The sequence below is a fragment of the Calonectris borealis genome, chromosome 20, assembly GCF_964195595.1.
Source record: "Calonectris borealis chromosome 20, bCalBor7.hap1.2, whole genome shotgun sequence".
NCBI classification, from domain to species: domain Eukaryota; kingdom Metazoa; phylum Chordata; class Aves; order Procellariiformes; family Procellariidae; genus Calonectris; species Calonectris borealis.
Window position 1 is genome coordinate 4,828,869 of NC_134331.1, and position 24,298 is coordinate 4,853,166.

Below are 24,298 nucleotides of genomic sequence, written 5' to 3' on the forward strand. Positions count from 1 at the left end.
ATGCAGCCTTGAATTTTGATACCAGATACAACTGTGATGCTGGCACTATACCGTCTGGGTTTATTTTCTAATTCCTAGTGTTAAGGAAAATTAAATATTAAGAGGAAAACCATGTATCAAAGTCAGCTGTGCTGTAAATGTGCCTTACATTATCAACAGAGGGGGATTCTAATGTGATGTCTCAATTGTCTGTTATTAACCTTATTATGTTTTAAAAAAATGTATGTATATATAACTCACACACATTCGGATAAGTAAATCTTTATTGGCTACTATCCCCCCCCCCAATTTGTTTTTTTTTACATTTCCTTAATATTTATTCTTATTTAATATCTGAAAATGTTCATTTTATTTTTCAATTACCTCCCCTCTTTTTGCTTTTTTTGCTGCACCTTCTACCTTTCATGTTTGTTTTGGAAAGATCTTTTCTTCCCTTATGCTTTTTTTTTTAATTACTCTTCTTTCTTTCCTTCCATTTTTATCAGACATAGATGTTTTACATGCAGTCTTTTCTGTAATTTGTTTCAACCTTAATTTTCATACATTTTTAGAAATTAATCTTTGTCACCTTTTATCTACATTCTATATTTCTTCCCTCCAAACAAAAAGTGATATTTCTGAAATATTCTGTTACATGTTTTACCCTGCTTATCATAATTGTCTCTGCTTAGTATACCAGTTCCTTGATCTTCTATTTCATATTTAATTTCTCTACAGCCACTCATTTGTTGTTGCTGAATATGTCTTTAATTACTTACTGGCAGCAGCAATGTTTGATGCACTGTACATTTCTGAGGACCTTACATGTAGCTTCTTTGCTCTTAATACCAGGGGACTTCCTGGTGAGCCTTCTGATGCATTGGGTATTTGCTGGTCTTCTGAACTCATAGACTAGGTAGCAACAGTACACCAAATGAAGAGCATCTTTAGGTGATCAGAGGTTGATCTTGAGGTCAGTGATACCCTGTGCTGAGTGACAAAAGGTAACAAATACTGCAGTATGTGTGAGAGAGGCTCCTAAATGTTGTATAGCTGCAATTTTGTCCTTGGAAGTTGTTTATTGCCTCAAATCTATTCCTGGTTCCTCCCTGCTATTTACAAGCTTCTGCTGCTTCTGGTGGCTCATCCTTCTAAGTCTCAAAACCAGGAGGAGGAGCCAGAGGGCAACCTTCCAAGCAGGAGTAAGAAAGATAATTAGGCAATTAATCTCTGGCATTGGAGTCGGATCTGCTTGTGAACAGAGGAACTAAGGATGAGACTCTAGCCTTGAGTGGGACAGGACAGCGCAACACAAAAGGTGTGCATATGAGCCCTCTGGAAACATAGGACTGACTGCTGAATAGTAGAGCTTCAATAGCTTGAGCCTGTTTTCCTTAGTTGGTAGAGAGACTCTTCATTTTTTAAGTTGTTTAGATCTGCTGCCCTGGGCTGTTCATATGTGCTTAAAGAGCATAGAGTACTGTTGAGATACGTTCAACTGAAAGAGCCTCAACAACTCTGAAATGTTGTATTTGGGGCTAGAAAGAGTGTAGGGCATGAAATAGCAAGTAACTTATTTACTTAGCACAGTTAGAAGCAAGAAAATAAATATTCATTTTTAGAAAGATGGAAATCATTATGGTTTCTTCAGAAGAAATGAGCTCTGGCATGAGACTCTTGTGTCCTTGACCTGCCCTGTAGATTTTACAGATACATTTATTAAAAAATAAATAATTAAAAAAATTCTCTTGTATATATCTACCAAGTAACAGAAAGAAGTTGGCCATATTTAGCAAATGACAGGGTATCCGCAAAGCCAGTGAAAATGTGTTTTCTAATGAAGTAGTCTGAAAAAGACAAGCCGTGAAATATAGTATACCTTAGTGAAATTGATATCAACTCATAAAATTAAAAAAGTAAAAGGTGATGACAAGTAGTGTATTTTTGTGCTATAAATATAGAAAATATCCTAACATAATGCAAAAAGGGCAGTTTAATAAGTTTAATACGATAAACGGAAGAAACAGTCATTTGCGAACCAGGGTTCCTGTTGGAACAAATTCTTGGTAGTGAAAGCAGAAGTAGTTGGCAGAAGCGCTTTTATGATATGTCAGATTTTATGTCTTGAGATGGCCAATGCATTCTTGTTTTCATGTACTGTTACTGGGATTTGCATTTGATATCCAAAAGATCAGATTTGTTTCCTGCAGATTGAAAGCATATGCTACTTCTAAACCTCTTTTTCTGAACCTTTTGGCAACCTGTACATACCCAGCATTCCTGTCATCTTGAAAGGCTAAACTGTAGCAATTTTTACCTCTTCAGATATGTATGAAAAAGTGCATGCATATTTTATACCACTTTATGAATTTTTTCTTCATTTCATAGTTACATGCTTTTTTTGGTTGCCTGCAGTACCCCTGTCACCACACTGCTTAACTTTCCAGATTCCAGTCCTCCAAATTACTATATCTTAGCACAGGAATATTTACAAAGTAAATCCTTTTTTAAAGGGGAAATAACTACCTGTATACTTGGAGCTCAGACTAAATTAAAGTTCTGTCAGTATAATTACACTGTTTTCCTCACATCTTTAAGCATGTTTATATAGATTGTTAGTAACTAACTAAACACTACTACAGATCTAGCTTATCTTCTGAGAACTTAATTTTAAATATAATTTCAGAAGAAAAGAATAGTGCTTACTAGCGGAATATAAACTTTTAGTCAAGCTTGTTTAAAAATTGTTTGCAGATTCAGGCCATCATGAAAGCCAATGTCAGTATTTATTAGGGAGTGCTATTATATCACATTGGTAAGAAACTGAAGTTTGCTGTTCAGGGTGTTGCTGAGAATAACAAATCCACAGCGAGTGTTCTGGGTGGCTGCATTTCTTTATTTTGGCCTCAAGCTAATGAACACATTCAGTGGGATTCAAGGGCATCCAGCATGGAAGAGACCTTACACCCTCCACTTCTGTGGTTACATCCAAACTTTACTTCTTTCTGTTTTCATGCTTCCAGGTTCTCCTTCCCACTCTCTGTCCAGCCCTCCAAACCCAGGTTTTCTATGAGAGAAGTGAGAATGCACAAATGCTGTAGAACTGAGATAAACAAAAATACTTCATGCATAGATGGGAAGGTACGGATCCCAGAGCTCTATCACTGTACTCCAAATACAGATCCATTTCAGTGGCATCCCTTTCTTTCACTCACATGAATAAACTTCACTAGATGCTGAGTTAATTTCATGTGCAATAGTTATTAATTCATTTTTCAGTTCATATTCTTTATTTTCAGCCTGATTCGATGTTGATCAGCAGTAACAGGCCATGGAAATTATTAGATAAGCTACTCTACCTACTTGGAAAGCAGAAGTCAACTCCCACTTAGTGTTTTTTCAGTCTCTTGTAAACAGAGGCTATATAATATTGCAACTGGAGAAAGGGAGTAGCTACAGCTTTCTGGGTAACGGCGCGAGAGTGGGTAGGCGGCATACTGGGGATATTTAGGATGGCAGGATCATATTGCCGTTGGGGTGGTAGCTCTCAGTTTCAGTTTGCTTTTCTGCATGTTAATGTCTAGTGCTGCCCTGTTTTCATAAGCAGAGAACTAAGAAAAGAGAAAATAAACTTTACTGTAAGGGAACAACTGTACTGAAGCATGGAAAAGGGAAGAGCTAAGATCTGACATAGCAATCCAAGTATCCTGATGGATAGCTATGAATGCAGTACGTGTGGAAGATTGACAGAGCAGCCACTTGTGATTCTCATTCATGTATTTGGCTGGGGACTGCTTTTGTACAAAGCTGCTCAAATGTATTCCAGGAGCACAGTACTCAAGGAACTTGGCCCTCAGGGAATCTTAATGCACCCATAATGCACAGCTTTCAACGAGCAGGTTGCTTACATGTCTTGAGTTATTGTAGAGAGTGAAAAGTGAATGCACAGTATGTTTTGCACCGAGTCACCTATCTTCTGCATTCACATGGTGAACAGTAAGTGATAATTATTAGTCCTTATTGCTTAGTAGAAATGTATGCTCAGGAGTTGTTTCTTGGAGTTCTCTTAATGATGTTTTAATATATTTTTCATTACTCTTCTGCAGTGAAATTTATTTTCTGATTTTCAGTTAATGATTTATTTTTGCTTGGTGGCTTTTTAGCAGTAGTGTTTGTCTTTAGTGTTTAGATAGTGGACTAAAAATACCAGAATTGTTTCAAAAGCATTATGAAAAGCCTAGCCCAAGATATTAATTTGCTCTAGAAAGGTAGGAGATCTCTTAAGATGATTTAACAGTAAGCCCAGAAAGGTACTAACAGTAAACGCGTTCATTACAGAAAAATACGTCTCATACAATGAACTAAAAAAAAAGGTTTATAATGTAAAAACAGTAAGTTCAGGGTAACATCCACTTAGTTTTAAAGACAAAGTCTAAAACAAGATCTTTATTCATATAAGATTGGATCAAAATCAAAAGGAAGTGTCTGCTGAAAGGAAACAAGGTAGTGTTATTCACTTTTGTTAAAACCTGAATAAATTCCACATATCACCGAAGGCTCTATAGGTAGGAAAAGGACTCATGGAGTCTCTGTGCAGAAGAAGGACTATCGTTGCTCAACACAGCTCTCAGAACAGACCTTATCTGGCTTACTCGTTGGTCTTTGCCCTTCATTTAGAATGTCTTCACCGAATCTGTAATTGTTCAAAAAGTTGAAGGTGCTTGAGGTGAGCTGTATAAAAATTCTTGTCCCTTTTGTCCTCAGAGAAACTATGGATCTTTGTCATGAGCCCCCTTTTTAAACTTGAGCTTCAGAAAATTGTAGGCTTTTAATATTTTAATCCAGAGTTGTTTGCCTTTTCTACAGATAATCTGTAGACCTCCTGTATATGATAAATAAAAAAAACCCCACCTACTCTACAATATGTTTAATGTATTCCAAACAAAATACACAGAAAAAACCGTGCCAAATCTTGACGTTTAAATGCTTAATACACAGAAATGGAATAAGAATCATGCTAGTTCATACTGTAATTTCAGATATCCAGCATGTGTAGTACGTACTGTAAAAGTATCAAAAAATAATTCTAAGTGAACTTTCAGGAATTGTGTTCTCTTAATTGAGTCTAGGAAACTGTGAAAGATATGGCAACTGAAAAACTTTTGATGTAAACTTAATGATTAAACTCAGAAATGCAGAGATCAAAGAGAAACTGCTGGGAAGATGTGACAATTAAGTCAGTTACAGATGTAAATACAAGTTTCTCACCAAAAGGTGAGTGCAAGAATGAAAGCTTCAATCAATCAAAAAGAAAAATGTAGGAGGATCAGCGAATATGTAAACAGATAGTAAAATGAAACCTCAAATTAATTAGTTAACAAATTCATTTCAGCTTTAAGTAAGGGATGAGTTTTAACAGGGATCAATTCTTTCTTTTGTGGCTAAACCGAGTACAGGTTAATAAGATGAGAATTTTTAATTTTATCATCAGCAATTACTTAAATTATAAGATCAGGGCAGAAACTGTTTTGCTAATGTTTTCTATTTAGCACAGGTATACAAAATTCACACATGGGAGAGCTCATCTAAAAGTTTCATACCAAAGTTATGTTATCTGTGGTTTTATATGCTAGAGGTTGCTTCAGAAGGCTTTTACAAGAGTTTATCTTGTTTTTGGAATGCTGCTTGGGATATATGATTCTATACCCTGTAATCTGAATTATCCATACTCCAAAAGTAGTTTTACTGGTTGTTGCCATGACTGTGGTCAAAGTACTTTTACCATGCTAAACACATCTCCACAGAAGGAGGAACTATGAGAAACATAGCAGGAGGCAAATTGTGGCCAATCCTAATCCCACTTTTTGGAAAGAGAAATAAATCTCTATGTGGCATAATTTATGCTCTTTGGCATGCCAGTTTGATTGATGCTGGTACTGACATCTTTGCATTTAAAAGATGCGAGGCTTTGCTCTGAGGAAGTTCTGTCTTTACCTGCCTTGTTCCTTATGATATAGCTATGTCACCCAAGGCCATGCCACAATTTCACCTACTCTTTGAACCTAGATGGGTTAGTGAGGTAAATTAAGATTAGCACGACTCTGCTCCACAGAGCTTTGGCAACAATCCTAAGTACAAATGTATGTGCAAGGAATAATATTAAATTAAAGGTAATTAAGCAGTACATTTCATGGTGTTGATAATTTGGGAGTATGTAGGAGATGACTGATACAGTTTTAAGTTGTTGAAATGTTACTGGCTATTCCACTGGATTATGAATTGGCAACTAGAATATGATGACTGACTAGTTACAACTGCCCTGCTGCATTTAGACAGACTGTCAACTACTTACCAGCCAAATGACAAAATCGAATTAAAAGGCATACTTATAGCCACTACTGTACAAGCCCCTGGAGACCCTATATAAACAGATGGATCTTGTACTGAGTACCAGATGTGAATTGGCAAGGAAACAATTCCAGAAGCATCACTCCCCTTCACTGAAAATTCCCTGTGTGTAGATGTTCAGATCTTGGGGCAACCGAGAAGAAAGAGAGTGCCTCAAAATGAGTAGGAGCAAAAATCTCATTCATAAAAATTCAAATTCAGAGCCAGTGCAGAGAAGAAAGTAAAGTTCTTGCCTTTTTTAAGAGACTGTATGTAAGAGTAAACTGTCGGATAGTAGTTCTCTTAAGGCATTGAATGAAAATGTTTATTTTTTTTTTTACCAGTAGTAGTTGAAGAAGAGATAAGTGAGTGAATGAAATTCTAGGAGGTATTCAGATCTAATGCTGCAGGGTAAGGGCCAACAAGCTGCAAGAGTAAAGCAATGCATTGACAAAGACAAGCATTTGTCTATCAGAATGGAAAAAATAACATTTGTGTAGGACAGGAACATGAACATGTATTCATGTAGGTACGGAGCAGTCCAAGTGACCGATTGCATAGTCTTAAATAGAAATTTTTGGAAGCTCAGAGTGGAACTGCGGTGATGAAACCTCTGTTTATGCAGATTAACTGCTGGTTTTGGCAGAGCCGAAACCAAATTGTCATGTCAATTGTTTTAATTACGGAACTAGGGAAGTTAATACAGTCCGAAGTTTGGGTTAGTCTATTTTTGAGAGTAAATTCCAAGCTGCTTTATTAACAGATGTGTTCATATATTTTTAAACCAAAGCCTCACATGCTCAGTAAATGCTTTAAGGGCTTTGTTAAAAATGTGTCCCTAAGGATGAACCACTGGTTCAGCTGAAGTCAGTGGAAGTTTCCCAATTATTTTCACGAGGTCAGGACATCACTCTCATTGTTTAAAAGGCATCTTCACATAGTATAAGTTAACTGTAAAATACTGTACATCTGGTGGCATCTTCTAAAAAGCCGTAATTGTTTATGTACTCAGGTAGCAAAATAGCAGAAATAAATAAGATCTATCTAAATCAATTTATAATTTAAATATTTGCATTATGCACATTAACCATCATGCATTTTAATATAGACAAGATTTAAAGCAAAACCACTGTTACTATTCCTAATTCACAATATATCCATTGCTTGCAGACTATAATCTGTAAATATTAAGCTGTGACAGCTTGCCAGAACTTCTCCTGCAAGGACCTACTGATGGAGTTTTTCTAAAGAGATTTCATAAAAGAAGCAGCAGCAGCAAACTGAGTGACCCTACAGGTGCAAGCTGCAGCAGTTGTCTCTCCAGTCTTCCCAATAAGATTTGTTGAAACTCTCTGTGTCGCAACGTCTTTATTGGTAATGGATCCCTCCCTTAATTTGCACTGATGCATTTGGAATGTCAGCTTCCAAAACAAGGCATATGGGAGGCATTTAAAGTAGATTTTTTGAAAGGAAAATGAACAAAGAGCATGTCAGGTTCCATTTTGATTTGCATGACAAATCCAGCATGCAGTGTTCTGGTGGGTCGGGCTGGGCTTGCCTGCCACTCACTGCATTTGTCACTTTGGTTTGAACACTTTTGACAGTCCGTTATGTTAATTGTTCTAAGGATTGTTTTGCTGGGGGAAGAAAAGGGAAGGCATTTTTATTTTTATACTTTTTTCATGTACAGGAATGGAGGGATATCTGAGGGAACAGAAGATGTTTTCAATTGGTTTGTGATCTATTTTATTTGTAAATAATCCTCCGAGGTCATCAACAAATTCAGTATTTTAAATCTTATTGTTACTCACTCTGTGCGTGTGTTTTTGAGTGGGAAATACCAGGTCCCTAAACTAGAAACTTGGGGAATCTATTGTTTTGGTGCACACCATTCTTTCTTCCTTTGAGTCCCACAGAGATGGGTCCTGCAGAGTGGTTTGTGCTATGCCTATGTGCTTCTATCGGATGATATTGTGGTGTTTTGACAAGTGCTAACAAGGGATTTAATGCCCTAAGAGGCATTGTTTGGACACACATTGTTATTGGTATGTGGATAGCATGTGAATAACTCTTATGTGTCAAAGACCTGCAGGTAGATATGTGCATATGTGGCACAATTCAAGGTGGAGGTTGCTGCTGCCCCTTAGAGTACACACATTTCTCTACCATCTACGTTAAAACAGTCATGGATTGTTTGATGGTGTGTTTTGAGTTTCAAAGTCCCTAACTGACTGCAGGTTCCTAACTGAACACTGTAGGTTGATCACAAAACAATATTTTCAGACTGGTAGAATGATCAACCATAAAGTTTCAGGAGAAGACTCTGTTGTTAATGGTTGTGCCTGTTTTTCACAGTTACTGCTGTTTTTCAGCCAAAGGAGAGCTTAGTGCTTAAAGAATGAGAGAGCAAGAAGATAGAAATAGAATTTCCCAGAGGTTTCCAGGTAATGACTGACATCTACCTTTTAAGCTTTGAACTCCTACACTGCCTGTGGTGTTCTCATTTACATGTTGTGATCTACGTGCACCATGACAGATAAGCTCAAAGTACAGAATGCCTTTATAGTATAAAATCATGCAATCAGATGCAGAAATATAAAAATAAATGAAGTTCAACAATCAACTGTAGTAATTCCAATCACATTCTTGCTTAGCAATTCAGTATGCTAATGCTACTTTTCACGACCAGTGTAGTCCTCCTTAAGTACTATTTTAGTAAAGGCTGTGGACTTAGACGAGAATCAGTTTGAGCTGGTGCATCTCAAAAAAGTCAAACCCAATATAATTAATAAGTGTTACTGACGATTGTGAATAATATTCTTACATCACCACTTTGGGAAGGATTACCTGTTGTGCTGCTTTACTGAAAGCTGAGCTCAGTGGGAGGTGAACTCACTGAAATTTAGCTCCTGAGAGCTTGAAGGCTTTGCCTCCCGAGTGGGGATAGCTTGTGCTGGGATGGCTCTGCCGATCCCCCCTCCGCCCCTCCAGCTGTCCCTGCTGTGGGAAGTTCCTCCTTCCACAGCAGGGATGGCTTAACTGCTCTGAGGGAGCTGCTGGATTTTGCCAATTCTGCTGTGAATATTGTGAGTATATAAAGGTGAATTGATGGCACTGTAATGCGCAAAACCATAGCCTGTGGCAGTTCAGGGTAGGACATAGACAGCGTAGGTCAGGAGCTGCTGTTGTCCTTGCGAGGTAGGTAAGCGGACCCTTTGCATGAGCCAGCTGCGATTCAGAGCTGCCTCGGCCACCAAGCTCTGAACTCAGTAGTCTGTAGTTCTTGGTTTTGTGACTGGATGGTGCCTCTCCATTTCCTGGTAGCTTTCCTGTTTGATCGCTTCGTGGAAAATAGTGTCACTACTTCCTGTCAGAGTGAAAAGTTGCTAAACCTCTCCCACTAAGAATTTTTTTGGTTTTTTTTAATTGGCGCCCAATATTGAGAAAAAACACCACAAATCCAAGTCATAGGAGGTGAAAAAAATGACCACTGTTCTTGATAGTTCTTGTAAAGTGTTTTGTCTTATGTGAGTTTTTAACAGAGGTCAATTGCTCAGGTTCTCGCTCTGTACTCGGCAACGCTTTTTAAGCTGTTCTACTATAATAAAAGGGAAAGGTCACCCACAGCTTTTTTTGGCTATTATATATGAAAAATGCTGTGCCAGAAGTCCTCTTGCCCTTAGTCCACTGCCTCTTCCCCCTGTGCTTTTTCAGAGAAGCAGCTCCTGCCATTTCCTCCAGGAGGGAGACAGGGCAGAGCAGGTTTGAAGGTGTGGTTCCATCTCTCACCGGCTCAGTGGTGGCCGTGACAACTCAAAGCATTAGCAGAAGATACTGCTGTGGAGAATACTCTCTCAAAAAAACTATCTCCCACCTCCATTTTTTTTGATTTCCTGGGACATCCATCATTTAAGAAACAGAAATTTACTGTCACCTGGTTTTATTGTCAATTTTCTCAGAAGAAAGGTGCGTGTGAGAGGGGAAAAACCATGTATCCCACGAGGAATCCCACCAGAAAGCAATGTGCTTGCAGTGGTTCCGGGCTGATGTCCCCTCGCCCACGCCTGGGTGATGCCACGCGTCGTCGGGTGGAGGTGCCGCCACGTAAGAGCACCCAGCATTTCTGCGGTTCTTGAAGGGTTAAAGCTCGTCTCTCCTCCTAACCACCCCAAAGCCACTACGTTTGGAACCGGTTTCCAGCCTGAGCAGTCACCGGGGCACTCGGACTTCGTGTCTTCCCGTCCCGGGCTCGCCTCGCGGGGTTTTTGCCGCTCACCGCCGGGGCCCCGCCAGCCGCGCCGGGGGGCGAAGGGCCGGCGGGGCCGCCAGGGGGCGGCAGAGCGGCGCGGCCCCGGAAGGCGGCGGGCGGTGCGGCCGGAACTGGCGGCAGGCCGGGCCGGGCGCACGCGTGAGGCCCCTCGGCTGCAGCCGCCATGGCGGAGCGCATCGAGCAGCGGCTGGAGGACCGCGTCCCGGAGCTGGAGCAGCTGGAGCGGGTCGGGCTGTTCACGCGCAGGGAGATCAGGTGAGGCGGGCGGGGGCCGCGGCGGCGGGGCGGGGTGCCCGGCGAGGGGCAGCGAGCGCACGCGGCGCGGGCGGGCTTGCTCCGCTCGCTGATTTCCCCTTCCCGCAGGGCCGTCCTGAGGAAGGCCTCGGCTCTGGAGTACAAAATACAGCGGAGAGCACTTCGGAAGGAGGATTTTATTAATTACATTCAGGTAGGCTTCACTGATCAGCAGAGCGTGCTAACTGACGTTGTAGATCCAGCTCCCTTAGAAGTTAAGTGGTTTTGTAGCTACCCAGGTAGGAAGCGGGCTGCTTCTTGAGGCCTCTCCTCAAGAGTGGAGGCCCGTAGTGTTCACTCGTAAGTGGTTTCTTGGCATAGGCTCTTCATTAAGGCACAGCAGAGCATGAAGTGTAGCCGGGAGTTGGTGCTTGAGTTTGGGATGAGAGAGTCTTCTTTCTTGCTGTGACTTTTTCCTATAGTTTCTTCGCTCTCTAGGGAGGCAGGGACCCCAGTTCCCTGATGTGCTGTGCACATTGTAATTAAGTGTAATTAATTTTTTTGTGGTGTTAGAAGTTTGGCTTGTGCATTATGATTCTACGAATATGTGGGGTGCTAACAGCTCGAGTCTGAACTATCATGTGCAATACAAATACTCAAGCTTACTTTCAGTCAGCCTTAGAAATAGTAGTAGTGATCTGGCTGAAAAATTGTTTCTTATGTTTTCCTGGATTTAATTTTTATTGTCCACATGATTAGCTATAAAAAACTTGATCTGTATTTTTTTTTCCTTACTGTTATGTGTCTCCTCATTTGCCTTTTTTTTTTTTTTTTTTTACCCCATTCTAGTATGAAATTAATCTGCTGGAACTGATCAAGAAAAGAAGAGCAGTAAGTTTATCAATTATTAAGAATGCAAAATACTTTATGCCAAATTTTGTATTGCACTAAAATTACTACCTTTTTTTTTTCCTCCTAGCGCATTGGATATTCATTTAAGAAGGATGAAATTGAGAACTCTATTCTGCATAGAGTCCATAGCCTCTTCAACCGTGCTACAGGAAAATGGAAAGTAAGTTTGTTTATTTGTACTGATAAGTTGAAAAATGCACTTTTGATATGTAAAAATGATCTAGATATCATTGCCAACGAATATTTGCAATAATACAGAAGAACGTAATAGAAAAACTAAGTGGACGTTTGGTCTTACAATTAGCAGAAGCCTAGAAATAGATCGTTCATGTCAGATAGACGTTTTTTGTACACAAAAAATAATACGTCCTTTCTGAGTCCTTAGTCCTCAACTATCTTGACACAAGTATTGCCATGTGAGTTTGGTCTTCCTGCTTGCAAGGACTAGAAACAGAATGAAAAGCACTTCCAGCTGCTTTAGGAAAAGATTGTCTGGATACATTTAGTGGTAAAACCTAAAAGAGGTGCCTAAGGAACCATTACAGTGAGCTCTCTGTTGAGTTCAGTGTAACACAGATTTGATTGGCGAGGCTGTGAGGGTGTGTCTTGAGATGGGAGGGTTGGTTTTCTTTGGATGTTTTGCAGGAATCTGAAGATCTGGGGGGAAAAAAAAAGGGAATTTGAGATTCAGAATTCCTTCTTCCTGCATGCCAAGTCATCGTACCAAGGACATATTGTTTGCTTGTCGATGTGCAAGTGATTTTGTGCTTGCCTTATTGTAAGGTTGATTCTCTCCCCCTTGCATTTCCAACAGGAAGATGTCCAGCTTTGGCTTTCACATGTTGCATTTTGCAAGCAGTGGGTGAGTTTTCAAAACACTAGTCTTACCTGATTTGAGATACTGGATTGGTGTTTAATCAGGCATCTGGAACTTGAATTACAAGACAGGGGTACAAACTTTAATGCCACATGCTGTAATACTGAAATAATTTTGATAGTATTATTGGAGCTGCCTGGGATTTTCATTGATGTATCTAAGTGTAAAATTTGACTCAGAATGAATTAGTATGAAATTTGATGCTTGCAGGTGGCAAAGGTGAGGCTGGTTGCATTGAATCTGGAGTATCATTTGGTTTGGGAGAATCATAATATTGGTTATACCTTCTCTGGAATGAAGGGATCACCTGTCTGTGAAATGTGATTTTTGTTCCAAATGTTTCTTATAGTGGCTGTGCTGAAAAGTATAATTCTGGCAGTTCTGTACTTTGTAAACTTACCTGTGCAAGTCTTCACGTTATTATTAGCATTCAGTCACTCTCCTTCCTGTACTGAAGCAGGTGACCTTGTCATAGTAACGCAAGTGGCCAGAGAAAAATGCGGTCTTTACCTGAAAAGTGGTCAGTGAGACTATGGGTTTCTGACTTAGGCAACATTTGTGTTGGGCACCAAAAAGGACTGTCATGGTTTAACCTGGCAGGCAGCCAAACACCATGCAGCCGCTTGCTCACTCCCCCCTCTCCCCCCAGTGGGATGGGGAGAGAATTGGAAGGGTAAGAGTGAGAAAACTCATGGGTTGAGATAAAGGCAGTTTAATAGAACAGAAAAGGAAGGGAAATAAAAATGATAATAATAATAATGAGGGTGATGATAGAATATACAAAATGAGTGATGCACAATGGAATTGCTCACCAGCTGTGCTGACCAATAACCAATTAGTGATTGCTACTTCCTGGACCGCACCTACCATTCATATACTGAGCATGATGTGACATGGTATGGAATACCCCGTTGGCCAGCTGGGCCAGCGATCCTGGCTATGCTCCCTCCCATGTGCTGAGCATGGGAAGCTGGAAAGTCCTTGACTAGAGGGTACCTAGCAACAAGTAAAACCATCAGTGTGTTATCAACGTTCTTCTCATACTAAATCCAAAACACAGCACTGGGAAGAAATTTAACTCTATCCCAGCTGAAACCAGGACAGTCTGCTAGTGTAGTCAGGTAACATTTGAAAACTCGTCAGTATTAAACAAATATGAGAAACTTTCTACTGAAGATAAAGTAGCAGAGAAGTGTCTTTTCCAGTACAATTGCATTACAACTTGTAACCTTTCATAATGAAACTTTGGTGCTGGTGGTTCAGTTTGGTACTAGAGTGGGTGAAACAAAACTTCTTCTTTTACAGAATGCAAAACATCAGCTTAGTAAGGTGTTTTCTTCCATGTTGGCCATTCATCCCAATAAACCAGGTAAATAAAACAATGGTGAGTGCTGCATAAATGACTGAGTATAGATTGTATAGTGTTGGTTTAAGCTCTTAGATGTCAGTTCAAGCTATTGTGGTAAAAGTTCCTACTCTCTTTTGTTTGCCTTGCTGCTACTTCAGAGAAAAGTGCTCTGACTGGGATTGGGCTGCGCAATCAAAAGGTGGTGTGAAGTAGGAGTCCCCATGGTCTGAATGACCATTTCCCGGGTAGACTGGGGACTAGATAAATGTTTCAGAGATAGGAGATGTTGAATACTGATGGCTGCTTTTTGGCTTTTGAAGACATCATTGTACGTCATTGGATTTGTAGCTATACCAGATTAAACTTTCTGAATCTGCTTAGCTTTTAGTCCTTTAACTAGGTTTTACAAGGGAGATAATCAGTCTTACTCCATTGCTGAGTTCATGGATTATGTGGGTAGGGTGGGTAGATCGAACAAAACCAACGTGTATGTCCTGGAGAGTAGCTTCAAGATGGGTTCTCTTGACCATCCACTTGCTTTGCCTTAAAATGAATTTATTTGTATCATCTGTTGCAGCACTGTGGATTATGGCAGCAAAATGGGAAATGGAGACGCAACTCTCATCAGAAAGTGCTAGGCACTTGTTCCTTCGTGCTTTGCGCTTCCATCCAGAGTGCCCAAAACTTTATCAAGAAGTGAGTTCCTGATTTTCTTTTACGACCAGTTATTTGATCAATCAGAGCAAATCAGTCCAGCATATTTCTTAGATCAGTCTGATAAAAATGGAAAAAACTTGTTTCCCCATCAGTGGGGAAATGTCAAAAAGATTTTAAAAAAAAAAAAGGTACTTTGTACTGGTAGAATTTATCAGTTGTTTAGCAAGTCCTGTATTTGTGTATGCAGAGTGAGGATTTTACACTGTTTATAGATAAACGTGTCAGAATTCCCTTTTAAAGTACTGTAAGCTTTGCTAGGACGTAGTTCTCTGGATTAGATCTGGCATCCCTAGCCTTTGCTAGGGAACAGGGATTTCTTTGAGGGCAAGTTATGGTTTAAAGAATGACTAGAGAGGGGTAATTTCTACATCTGGGAAATTTCTGAGTAAATGTGTAGGGCAGGTAGCTATATGCACAAACCTTTAAAAACCAAGGCTCTTGGACATACGTGGGATGTTGGCAAAGTCCTGATTTGTAGCTCCTCAGGCAGAGCTTGTTTTACCACATTTGTGGACTTAGATGTTTTATGATTAATCCCCGCCCCCACAATAATTTCATTTTATTCTCTCGCAGTATTTCAGAATGGAGCTGATGCATGCTGAAAAACAGAGGAAGGAAAAGAAAGAATTTGAACAAGCAAAGATGGACTTGGTACGTAAGCTAAACTTACTTAAGAGATGTTGTCTGCTTGCCTATCACACATTTGAATGCATAGTTGCAAGAGATCTGTATTAATGGTTTGTTTGAGAACAGCTTAGAGAAGGCTTTTGTTTGTGTCCTGTGCCTGCGTTAAACTTTTCAAGTGTTGGCTGATGCTTAGCTCAAATATTTAATACACTGATTTTTCTTTACATTTGTAAAATCTTTTGTTACATCCCCCAGTTTGAAAGTTAATAGTAATTTCTGGAAAGGAATAGTTACACTTACTATCTCTTATTTCTTTATAGTTGACTTGTGCGAATTAGATGAAGATAGATGAAGAAAAACACTAATATCTTCTTCTGATTTTTTTTTCCATGTGTGCAAAAATAGTAGCTGAGAAAGGAAAACAAGTTTTTCAATGATGTTATGCTTCATATTGCAGGGGGAATTCAATTATTCTGAAGAGATTCTCAGTGGGGAAATGGCTCGCATAATCTACAGGGATGCTGCTCAGAAAATTAAAGGTGATTTAACATTTCTTGTACTTATTCAATAGGAAAATTGTCACCTTTAATTCAGCTCTCCAGTAGGTAATACAGATAGACTTAGCTCCAGTGGACACACCAAGATATTTTCAACTGTACCATTTCTTCAGTAGAACCTAGATAATGCCAAAGTATAAATTAATAGTGTGTATAGTTCTGATTTCATAACTGTTCTGCAGGCTGACACCTCTTCCAGTACAACAGCTTTTGGGCTGAAGTGGCATAGGTGCTGGGCTTACAGTCTCAAAACTTGTTTGTTTGTTTAAAAAAACAAAGGGAGGACAGTTCAGAATCACACACCTTTTTTGCTTTGTTGTTTACTGAACATTAGATCACAACTGATCAGCTAGCACTAGCGACAGAGAAGTAAGAATTCAGGCTAATGATAAAGCAGGTTAGATGATTTTAAATTAACCAGGCTTGGTAAAATTCACCCATTTTATTGAGAGAATTGGGTAGAATAACTGCAAAGTAGTAGCTGATATCTTTGAGAAACCGTGATAGATGGGGATATTTTGGAAGACAATGGGCAAAATATAATAACAGCATTGAAAAATAGAGGGGTAAAAAGGACATTAGAGGAAATGACAGAAAGAGTTGGCTTAATTTAAATTCCTGGAGAAATACTGGAATAAATAGGTATACAAATGATTTGTAAGCACCTAAAAATAAGGAGGTGAGTAATGGCTGCTAGGGATTCGCAGTGATGTCAAGTCATGTCACTTAGCGTTCTCACAGATAGAGTGAGAGAGATGCAAGATGGATGGGTATAATTCATGGCATACATTGTGTGCAGCTTTGGAGAGGTCTGTCCCAAGTGTGGAGCCTTCTGGGTTTTCATGGCAGAGTCAAATGAAGGCGTAGAGGAGGTGCTGACTAAATTTGCAAGTGGAACCAAGCTGGAAGAATCTGTAAGCATGTCAGGACAGGACTAGTTTTTCACTTTGCAGTCTGGAATTTCCTGCCTCTCATGGCCTTTTTTTGTAACTGAATAACATGAAGTGGAGAATATAGTCGGACAATCAACATCCTAACATACGGCTTATCATATGGGTGGAACACTGAGATTTATAGAAAAGAAAAGGGCAACTATCTAGGCACTTAAATGTTATCTGTGTCTTGACAAAAGCTTGCAAAGATACAGAAATGCAAAGTATGCAATGGATGTAATACTCCACTTGATAGTTTTTTTTCTCCTCTTGAAATGTAGGTGTAGAGTTCCATCTGGCTGTGCTTTCTATTGCAAAGCTCTTTGATTTTACCCAAGACTTGCAAAAAGAAATTCTTGAAAGGTGAGGTGTGGCTTTGTGTTGTGGGGTTCTTTTTTATTTATTTTGTTTTGTTTTTTAAGAAACATGTTCTCATAACCTCTAATTTCTAGAGGGCTGACAGGTTAACAACTAAAGGCTGTTCCCCTAGGGAAATAGAATGTTAAGGCCTATGGGAAATCCTTTAAGAAAAACAAAACATGAGGCAAGCATGCTCTTTAGAAAAGGATACTTGTATCTAACTTCAGAAAAGGCTTTGAGAAACTGCTAAGAAAAATTTAGATAAAATACAGTTGTCTCTGAATAATTACTACACTTAGTTTCCGTAAATTTACTGCAGGAACTGTGGATTTTCCTAGTGTACTTTGTGGTTCTTCTGCATCTTTAGTTTCTCCAGTCGTTCCTCTCTTGAAAGAAAGATGTCTCTTGAAAGCTTCCTGTCTAGTTCATGCTCTTACTGGAGAATATCCATATTAAATAAAAAACCAAAATAGGCTAATATTTTGTCTTTCTCTTGTGGAAAGGTAAAGTATTTTTTCTCTCACATTTGGTTACTTAGAAATGAAGTACATTTCTATACCAATATACCAACCCTTCTAAACATACCTGCAAAAGAAGAATGGTGGTTGAGGGGTATTACAGACATGGCGTGTGTTTAGTCTGCAGACCAAGTATGCTGATGATCCCCTTACATGGGACTTCATGGCCCGTCGTGAGCTGCAGCTGGGGTCCCTGCAGTCCACAGAACACACCACAAAACAGATGAAAGTATCTGAAATGACCCAGAGAGAGGAACGGTGCTGTGCAGTCTTCGAAGAGGCTGTGAGAGCAGTCCCAACAGGTAAAATGTTCTGCCTGCATTTTAACATTTTTTCCTGGTACTTTAGCATACTGTATACTGTGAAAGTTTCGAAGTAGGTGTTGGCAGGCTCCACCATACCTAAGAGGAGGCAAGCAGTTTTTAGATGCTACATCTTTGGGATCTATTTCATGTGTTATTTGGGTCATTTTCCAATGCATTTATGCTCTCGAAGAGCTGCTTAACTGAAAGTACTTTTTGTTGCTTGTTTGCTTGTATTAATGTGACTTAACCAATGAGGAGAATAGAAGCCCACAGATCAATAGAGGTTTGGAAGTTGTAAATAGAGAAAATTTCCTACATAAAGGAAACCTGTAAAACTCAAGTACATTGCTGGTTAGCTGTGAGTAAGCAATGTTTTTGAGTTGCCAGTGGAGTGGATATCCAACCTCAACATGTGGCATTGTCCTTACTCTCAAAGGAGGCTATCAAGGGACTATCTGTGGAGCGGACTCAAACTTCCTCCTTATATAGCCTTTGAAGTCAGGCAGACAAAGAAGGATTTTCTCTACTGCCTGTGAGTGTCCTCACTCTTGCAGGCCCATTGAAAACTACAGGCACTGAACATTAATTGTGACAGTGTGCGGTGAAGCCTTAGCTGAACTAAGAGCTTGGTGCTCTTTAGAAAGAGTTGCTGTCTGCAGCTTGTACTGGGAAGCCATTTTTAAATGTTAATGTTATAAATGTAAGGCCTCTTTTATAATACAACATTTTAAAACAAAGTTGGCAGTAACACTTAATGCTCGGATATTCTATATTCCTTAAAGACAAATATTTGTGCTTACTCTTGTGATTCTATAAAGTGTGATATTATGCCTTTGATTCTACAGAGGACATGTGGAAATGCTACATCACTTTTTGCTTAGAGAGATATAACAGGAAAACCAACAGTGAAGAATTAAAGCAAAAGGTAAAAGCTCATTAGGAAATCATAGTAACAAATCATCCCTAGTTTTACTGACTTCTGTAATCTGTCAGGCAAGGAGCAAATATATTTTGACATTTTATCAGAAATACTTACCTGCGGCCATCATTAAAAATCCTGCATCTGAGGGGATCACTTTTACTGTCAGTCTCACATGTGGCCTGCCTGAACGTGAATAACTTGGGCATAAACCAGCCTTGTCAGTAAAGTACAGTGACCTCTTTGGATGGAAGTTAAGAATGCAAACTTGTTAATGTTCGCTGACAGTCCTGCTAACCTGTGCTTGTTCAAAGAAGAGGATGAATTAGAACGACTCTTGCAAATAAGTCTGAGTAAAGTTTGGTGCTGGCACGTGGGCACCTTAATTATGCATCTATGCTTGAATGTGACTCAGTGAATTAACTAATCATCCTGTGCAGTTTGGTTCCCTTTTAATACAGTAAAAGAACATTGCTGTGTTGTTCTTTTGCTCTCTAAGGAAGAAGTGTAATTCGAGTGCTCAAATGTCCCCTTTATCTTGGAATGTATGCAGGTGCCTAAAGCATTAGATATGTAATGTTTATTGAATTGCAGTGACGTGTTGATACACTAATCCACTGGGCTGCTTGTAACGCTGGTATGTGCAGGAATAATGCTTATTTTCTTTACTTTTTCTTCTCTGTTGGTTCTAGAGGCTGGAGAGGACACTGAGTGTGTTCAACAAAGCCCATGAGTCTAGTTTGCTGCCAGAAGCTCTCTATAAGCAGTGGGTAAGAGTTCACACAGAAAAATAGATTGTGAGACTGTCCTGCATTGCTTGCGTGCCTATCTTTATCATTTTGAGTAGATAGAAAGGTGGGCAATATTTTGATCAAGGCATTGCTTTTTTAACAAGGTATTACAAATCTCTTGTGGTGATTAGCTGTATCTGCTGTCTTTAGCTTCAACTATTACTGGAGTCCAACCTCTTTGAGAAGGCTACAGAGGTGGCAGAAGCTGCAACTAAGCACTTCAGCCTGTCAGTGGAAACGTGGCAGATGAGGCTGCAGGTGCTGATCCAACTGAAGAGTGATGATGTGACTCGGTGTTTTGAAGAAGCCGTTAAGCACGTGAAATCTAAGGTCTGTGCTGTTTTTATGGACTTGCATGCATTAGTCTTAGACAGGAAACCTCTGATACTTATTTGAGTTTTTTTTTTTTCCTTTTACAAGGCATTCAAAGTCCCTAGCCATTTTTAAGGTCAAAAATAAGAACTTGACATTTCACAGCACATTTCATTCAGGAGCATTAGGGAATTGCAAATGCACTTCATGTTCACAGTTTTAAAGTCTGAACACTCACAGGTGACATTTTGCGTACTCTTCTAGCAGTAAGCCAGTATTCTTTGTGTCTTGAAAAATTTGTTTCCTTTTCACTGTCCTGATGTATTGTTTGCGTGTGTGGTATTTCAAGACTTGAATTAGCTACGTGCTCTCTTACTGCTCCATTTCAAACCCTGGGCACAAGGAGTGAGGAAAGGAAAGGAGGAGGTGATTGTTTCTTTCCTCCTTGCTGTTCCCGGAAGTTACCGTTGTACTGCAGTGTTTGGTGATGCAGAAGGACTTGTCTGTCATCCCTGGCAACATGTCTTGCAGCTGTCCAGCTAAGTAGTATTTGTCCTGTAAATGAGGAAGGAAATACTAAGTGATTTCAGTGTGCAGTCCAAAGTTGTCTTTCTAAGAGCTATATCTAACGGTCATTTTTTACGGCAGCTGTAATATAGAACCTGGTGGATGTGCTGCTGTCTGTTTCTGTAAGTCAGAATCACTGTATTTCAATCACTTGATTTATCTGCTTACCTTGTAGGGCACTTTGCCATTATGGACCCTCTGGGTGGAATGGAGTGAAGGCACAAACAGCAAGGAAGACACAGAGGCTCTCTATCAGGTACTTAGCTAATGGAAATCTACTTTTTGTGACAGTGTGTAAATAAACAGGAACAATGTGTGTGGATGGAACGTGTAACAAATGCTTTATACTGCAGTTCCTTCATGGATGTGTTGATATCAAAAGAATTTCAAGTAAAACTGTTTATGTTACCAAAAATCAGTTGGACATAGGCTCATAAGCACAAATGTTGTGCCCATGCTTCTAAGACATCTAGATGTTTGTAAGCACAACCAATGATGGACTCTTACTTTTCTTTTACTTTGTGGTCTAGAATTTTTGCTCTATTTTCAGATGTCTATCTGAACATGGAAAAGAGAATTTTCCAATCTGTGTGAAAACATCAACCTTGTTACAGAAAACTCAAGAACAAAACTGGGACTTCAGTCTCACTGTAAATTCCCTAAATAGCTTAGGGCAAAACATTTCCTCTTTGCTGGCATGTTGGTTCCCCCCCTCCCCCGCATTTACAACATAAAACACGTATTTCAGGTGGAAGCTTGAATTCGGTTGTTTGTAGAGCATTGTGAAACCCTCTGCATGAACGATGTTAGGGAAATGCCAATTGCCAGCTGTATGGAATATTGGATGAGACATGTATTTTAGGTTACAATTAGTATTTTAATTCGAAAAATATTGGATGTGTTACCTAATGCTGTCTTTCAGACATCATTTGGGATGCTTTTGTCCTGTACTTTGTCTCACTTACAAGATCTGCTTTATGTCAGATGCCTAATTAGGGAGAAGGTGCTATTTTGTTTCTTCTTCCTTGCTGCCTTTTAATTGTAGCTTATGTGGTTGGTTGGTTTTTTGGTTTTGTTTTGTTTTTTTCTTTTTAAACTTGCAGAGATCCTTACATGCCACAACTCCTTCTGAATCTGTGACTATGAAAGAAAAGTATCTTGACTGGACTTACAGAAATGGTGGTTATAAGAAAGTTAAAAGAGTCTTTACCAGGTGACAAATAAAACCTTCAAACGCGGTTGTTGTAGGGCATATGTTAAAAAGCTTGAAGTCTAAAGTTACTTATGTTTTTACTTCAGCCTGTGTGAAAATCGTCCATTTTCACTTGACTTCTTCAGGAAGATGATCCAAATAGAAAAGGAGCAAGTAAGTTGTTGAATATCCAGTTAGTGCCTTGTGTTTGTAAAATACACTTCTAACTTCAGATTTAAATAGGAAGCAGAGGGCTTATGAGTATTGTCATTAGTTTGTGATCCGTTCATATTTGTCTTCTAAAGCTGATTCATAGCATGTAATACAAAATTAAGTTCCATGGTAACTAATCTTCGGCAGTGTGTGTGTGCGCGTGTAATTACCATGACTTTTTCTTTGTAAGAATCTAATGAAGCTGCAGATTCACTTCTGTACAAAATAAATGGCCTTTTAATACCTTCCTTTGTTAGGAATCCTGCAAAATGCTTCATCTGAGAGAATACTATGAACGTGCCTTGAGAGAGTTTGGTTCAACAGATTCTGGTAAGGGGATTTTATTTATTTATTTAGTACTGCCTCTTTTATTTCTATCCATTTCAAAAGGTAGCTGTTTCTTCTGCCCTTGTGATTGCTGTCATGCAGAGTGGAGCTTATATCTTCTGTGCCATTAAGTGCATGACACTCTGCAGCGACCCTTCCCTTTCAGTCCAGGGTCATCGTTCACAGTGGGATGGCTTCAGCAGAACTACTAGCAAAGAAGGTTTTGACACTGGCTGGCATATCGCCTTTAATTTGGATTTGAGACCAGTATGGAGCTATGTTTTTATAATCAAGATTTCTGCAATATTCCTTTTAAGAAAATAAACAGCTCAATTGCTGCCGCATTACTTCTTAAGACATCACTGTTCCAACTGGGAATAGAACTCAGGCTTTTGGTCCTCAAGGGGCCGGGCGTTGTAACTTCACAAAGTAAACCTCACTGCGTTAACATCATGGATGCTTGCAAAAACAGTTTCTAGGTTAGGTTTGGTATGTTTGTTAAGTAATATCCCATCAAAATCTAAACAGAACTTCTGTTTTTCTTTTAAAGATCTCTGGCTCGAATATATCAAAGAGGAGCTAAGTCATCCCCACGGCAAACCAGAAAACTGTGGGAGCATTCACTGGCGAGCTATGAAGATGTTGCAGGGAGACCTGGTGGAAGACTTTGTTTCCAAATACACTTTATTGCAAACTGGACATTTATGAAAAACTATAACTAGTTACAACATGACAGTGTGGATTTTTTTTTTAAACTTCTGTGTACAAAGGTAAATATGTGCCTGGATCATATTAAAGCATACTTCTTTACATTCTTGCCTATGTGGAAAAAAAAAATCATCTGCCCCATTGCAGTTCTTTCTAGTGTTGCTTCTGCCAGTGGCAAGCTCAAGTACACAGATAGAGGAGAAAGCAAAGGCGTCTCTGAGGGTGTTCTTCGTTGAGACTTCTGAGAGCAAACTCTTCCTCCTGCCTAAACATTCAGATGGAATACTTGTAATGCATCAGCTTTTACACTCTGGAAAGCTAATACTACAGACATAAATGCAAAAAAAAAAAAAAAACCTGGAAATTACACCTGTGAGAGATCTTCCTATCTTACTAAGTTGAATAATGGAAACTGGAACACTGGAGAAACAATCTGTAAAATGATGGTAATTTATTGCTTCCTAGCCTTGAAGTCATCTGTAATCCTCTTCTCAAAAACAACCTCTGCAACCACCTTGCATTGGTGTTTGCATTCCAAGCTGTAATTCTGAGAGTGACTATAAAATGTAGAGGTGAGCTGAGATCTGTTACAAATGTCCTTGATGTGACAGTAGAAACTTCTGATCAACGCTTCAACTTCTGTCTGCAATGCCTGAAAAATGTGTAACAGTTTTTTGAGACAGTGCTATCCTTGGCTCTTTGCAGAGCCACGTTTTCCCATGTCAAACCCATTAAACGAGCATAAATGCTTTCCTCGGACCGATAGAGGATACCTAGGGAAAGTATAGGAACATGCAGCTATAGTTCCTTTATCCAATTTCCCAGTGACTGAATGGTGACATAATGACAATGCAGAGAAATATTTTTTTAAGACTTTTCACACAAGTAGAAACTGCAGCTCTTCTCAAGCAATGAAATCCAGCAACTTTTGACTTGCTGGAAACAAGGTTTGGAGCAACAGCCTGTTAAGATTGCTCCTTCTGTGACATCCTGCTTTGTCTTTTCCAACCTTTCAGCCAGGCCATCTTCTATCTCCCCACTAGTTGTCAGCTGCCTTGTCTCTGGTGTTGTGCTTCACCCCAGTAATCACTCCTCTTATACCCTGTCTGCCCTTCATTGTTACCCCTCCCCTGAATTGCTTGTCTTGCTGCTTCAGTTGCACCACAGAAAGCTTTTAAGAGCAAAGTTTGGGGTTTAGGGATTTTTTGTTTGTTTGTTTGTTTTTGTGTTGGTTTGGATTTTTTTG

General features: G+C 39.5%; 1 protein-coding gene across 1 annotated transcript; it reads left to right on the forward strand.

Annotated features, from left to right (window-relative positions):
• Positions 1 to 10,719: 10,719 nt before the first annotated feature.
• On the forward strand, positions 10,720 to 23,156 carry UTP6 (UTP6 small subunit processome component). Its single transcript, XM_075169583.1, has 19 exons — positions 10,720 to 10,891; positions 11,000 to 11,084; positions 11,720 to 11,761; positions 11,850 to 11,942; positions 12,597 to 12,644; positions 13,965 to 14,028; positions 14,585 to 14,703; positions 15,298 to 15,375; positions 15,809 to 15,890; positions 17,122 to 17,203; positions 17,839 to 18,020; positions 18,869 to 18,948; positions 19,635 to 19,712; positions 19,884 to 20,063; positions 20,788 to 20,868; positions 21,716 to 21,825; positions 21,912 to 21,978; positions 22,275 to 22,347; positions 22,895 to 23,156. The coding sequence occupies exons 1-19, from the start codon at positions 10,800 to 10,802 to the stop codon at positions 23,050 to 23,052; spliced, it is 1,794 nt and encodes a 597-aa protein (XP_075025684.1). The 5' UTR covers positions 10,720 to 10,799; the 3' UTR covers positions 23,053 to 23,156.
• Positions 23,157 to 24,298: the final 1,142 nt, after the last annotated feature.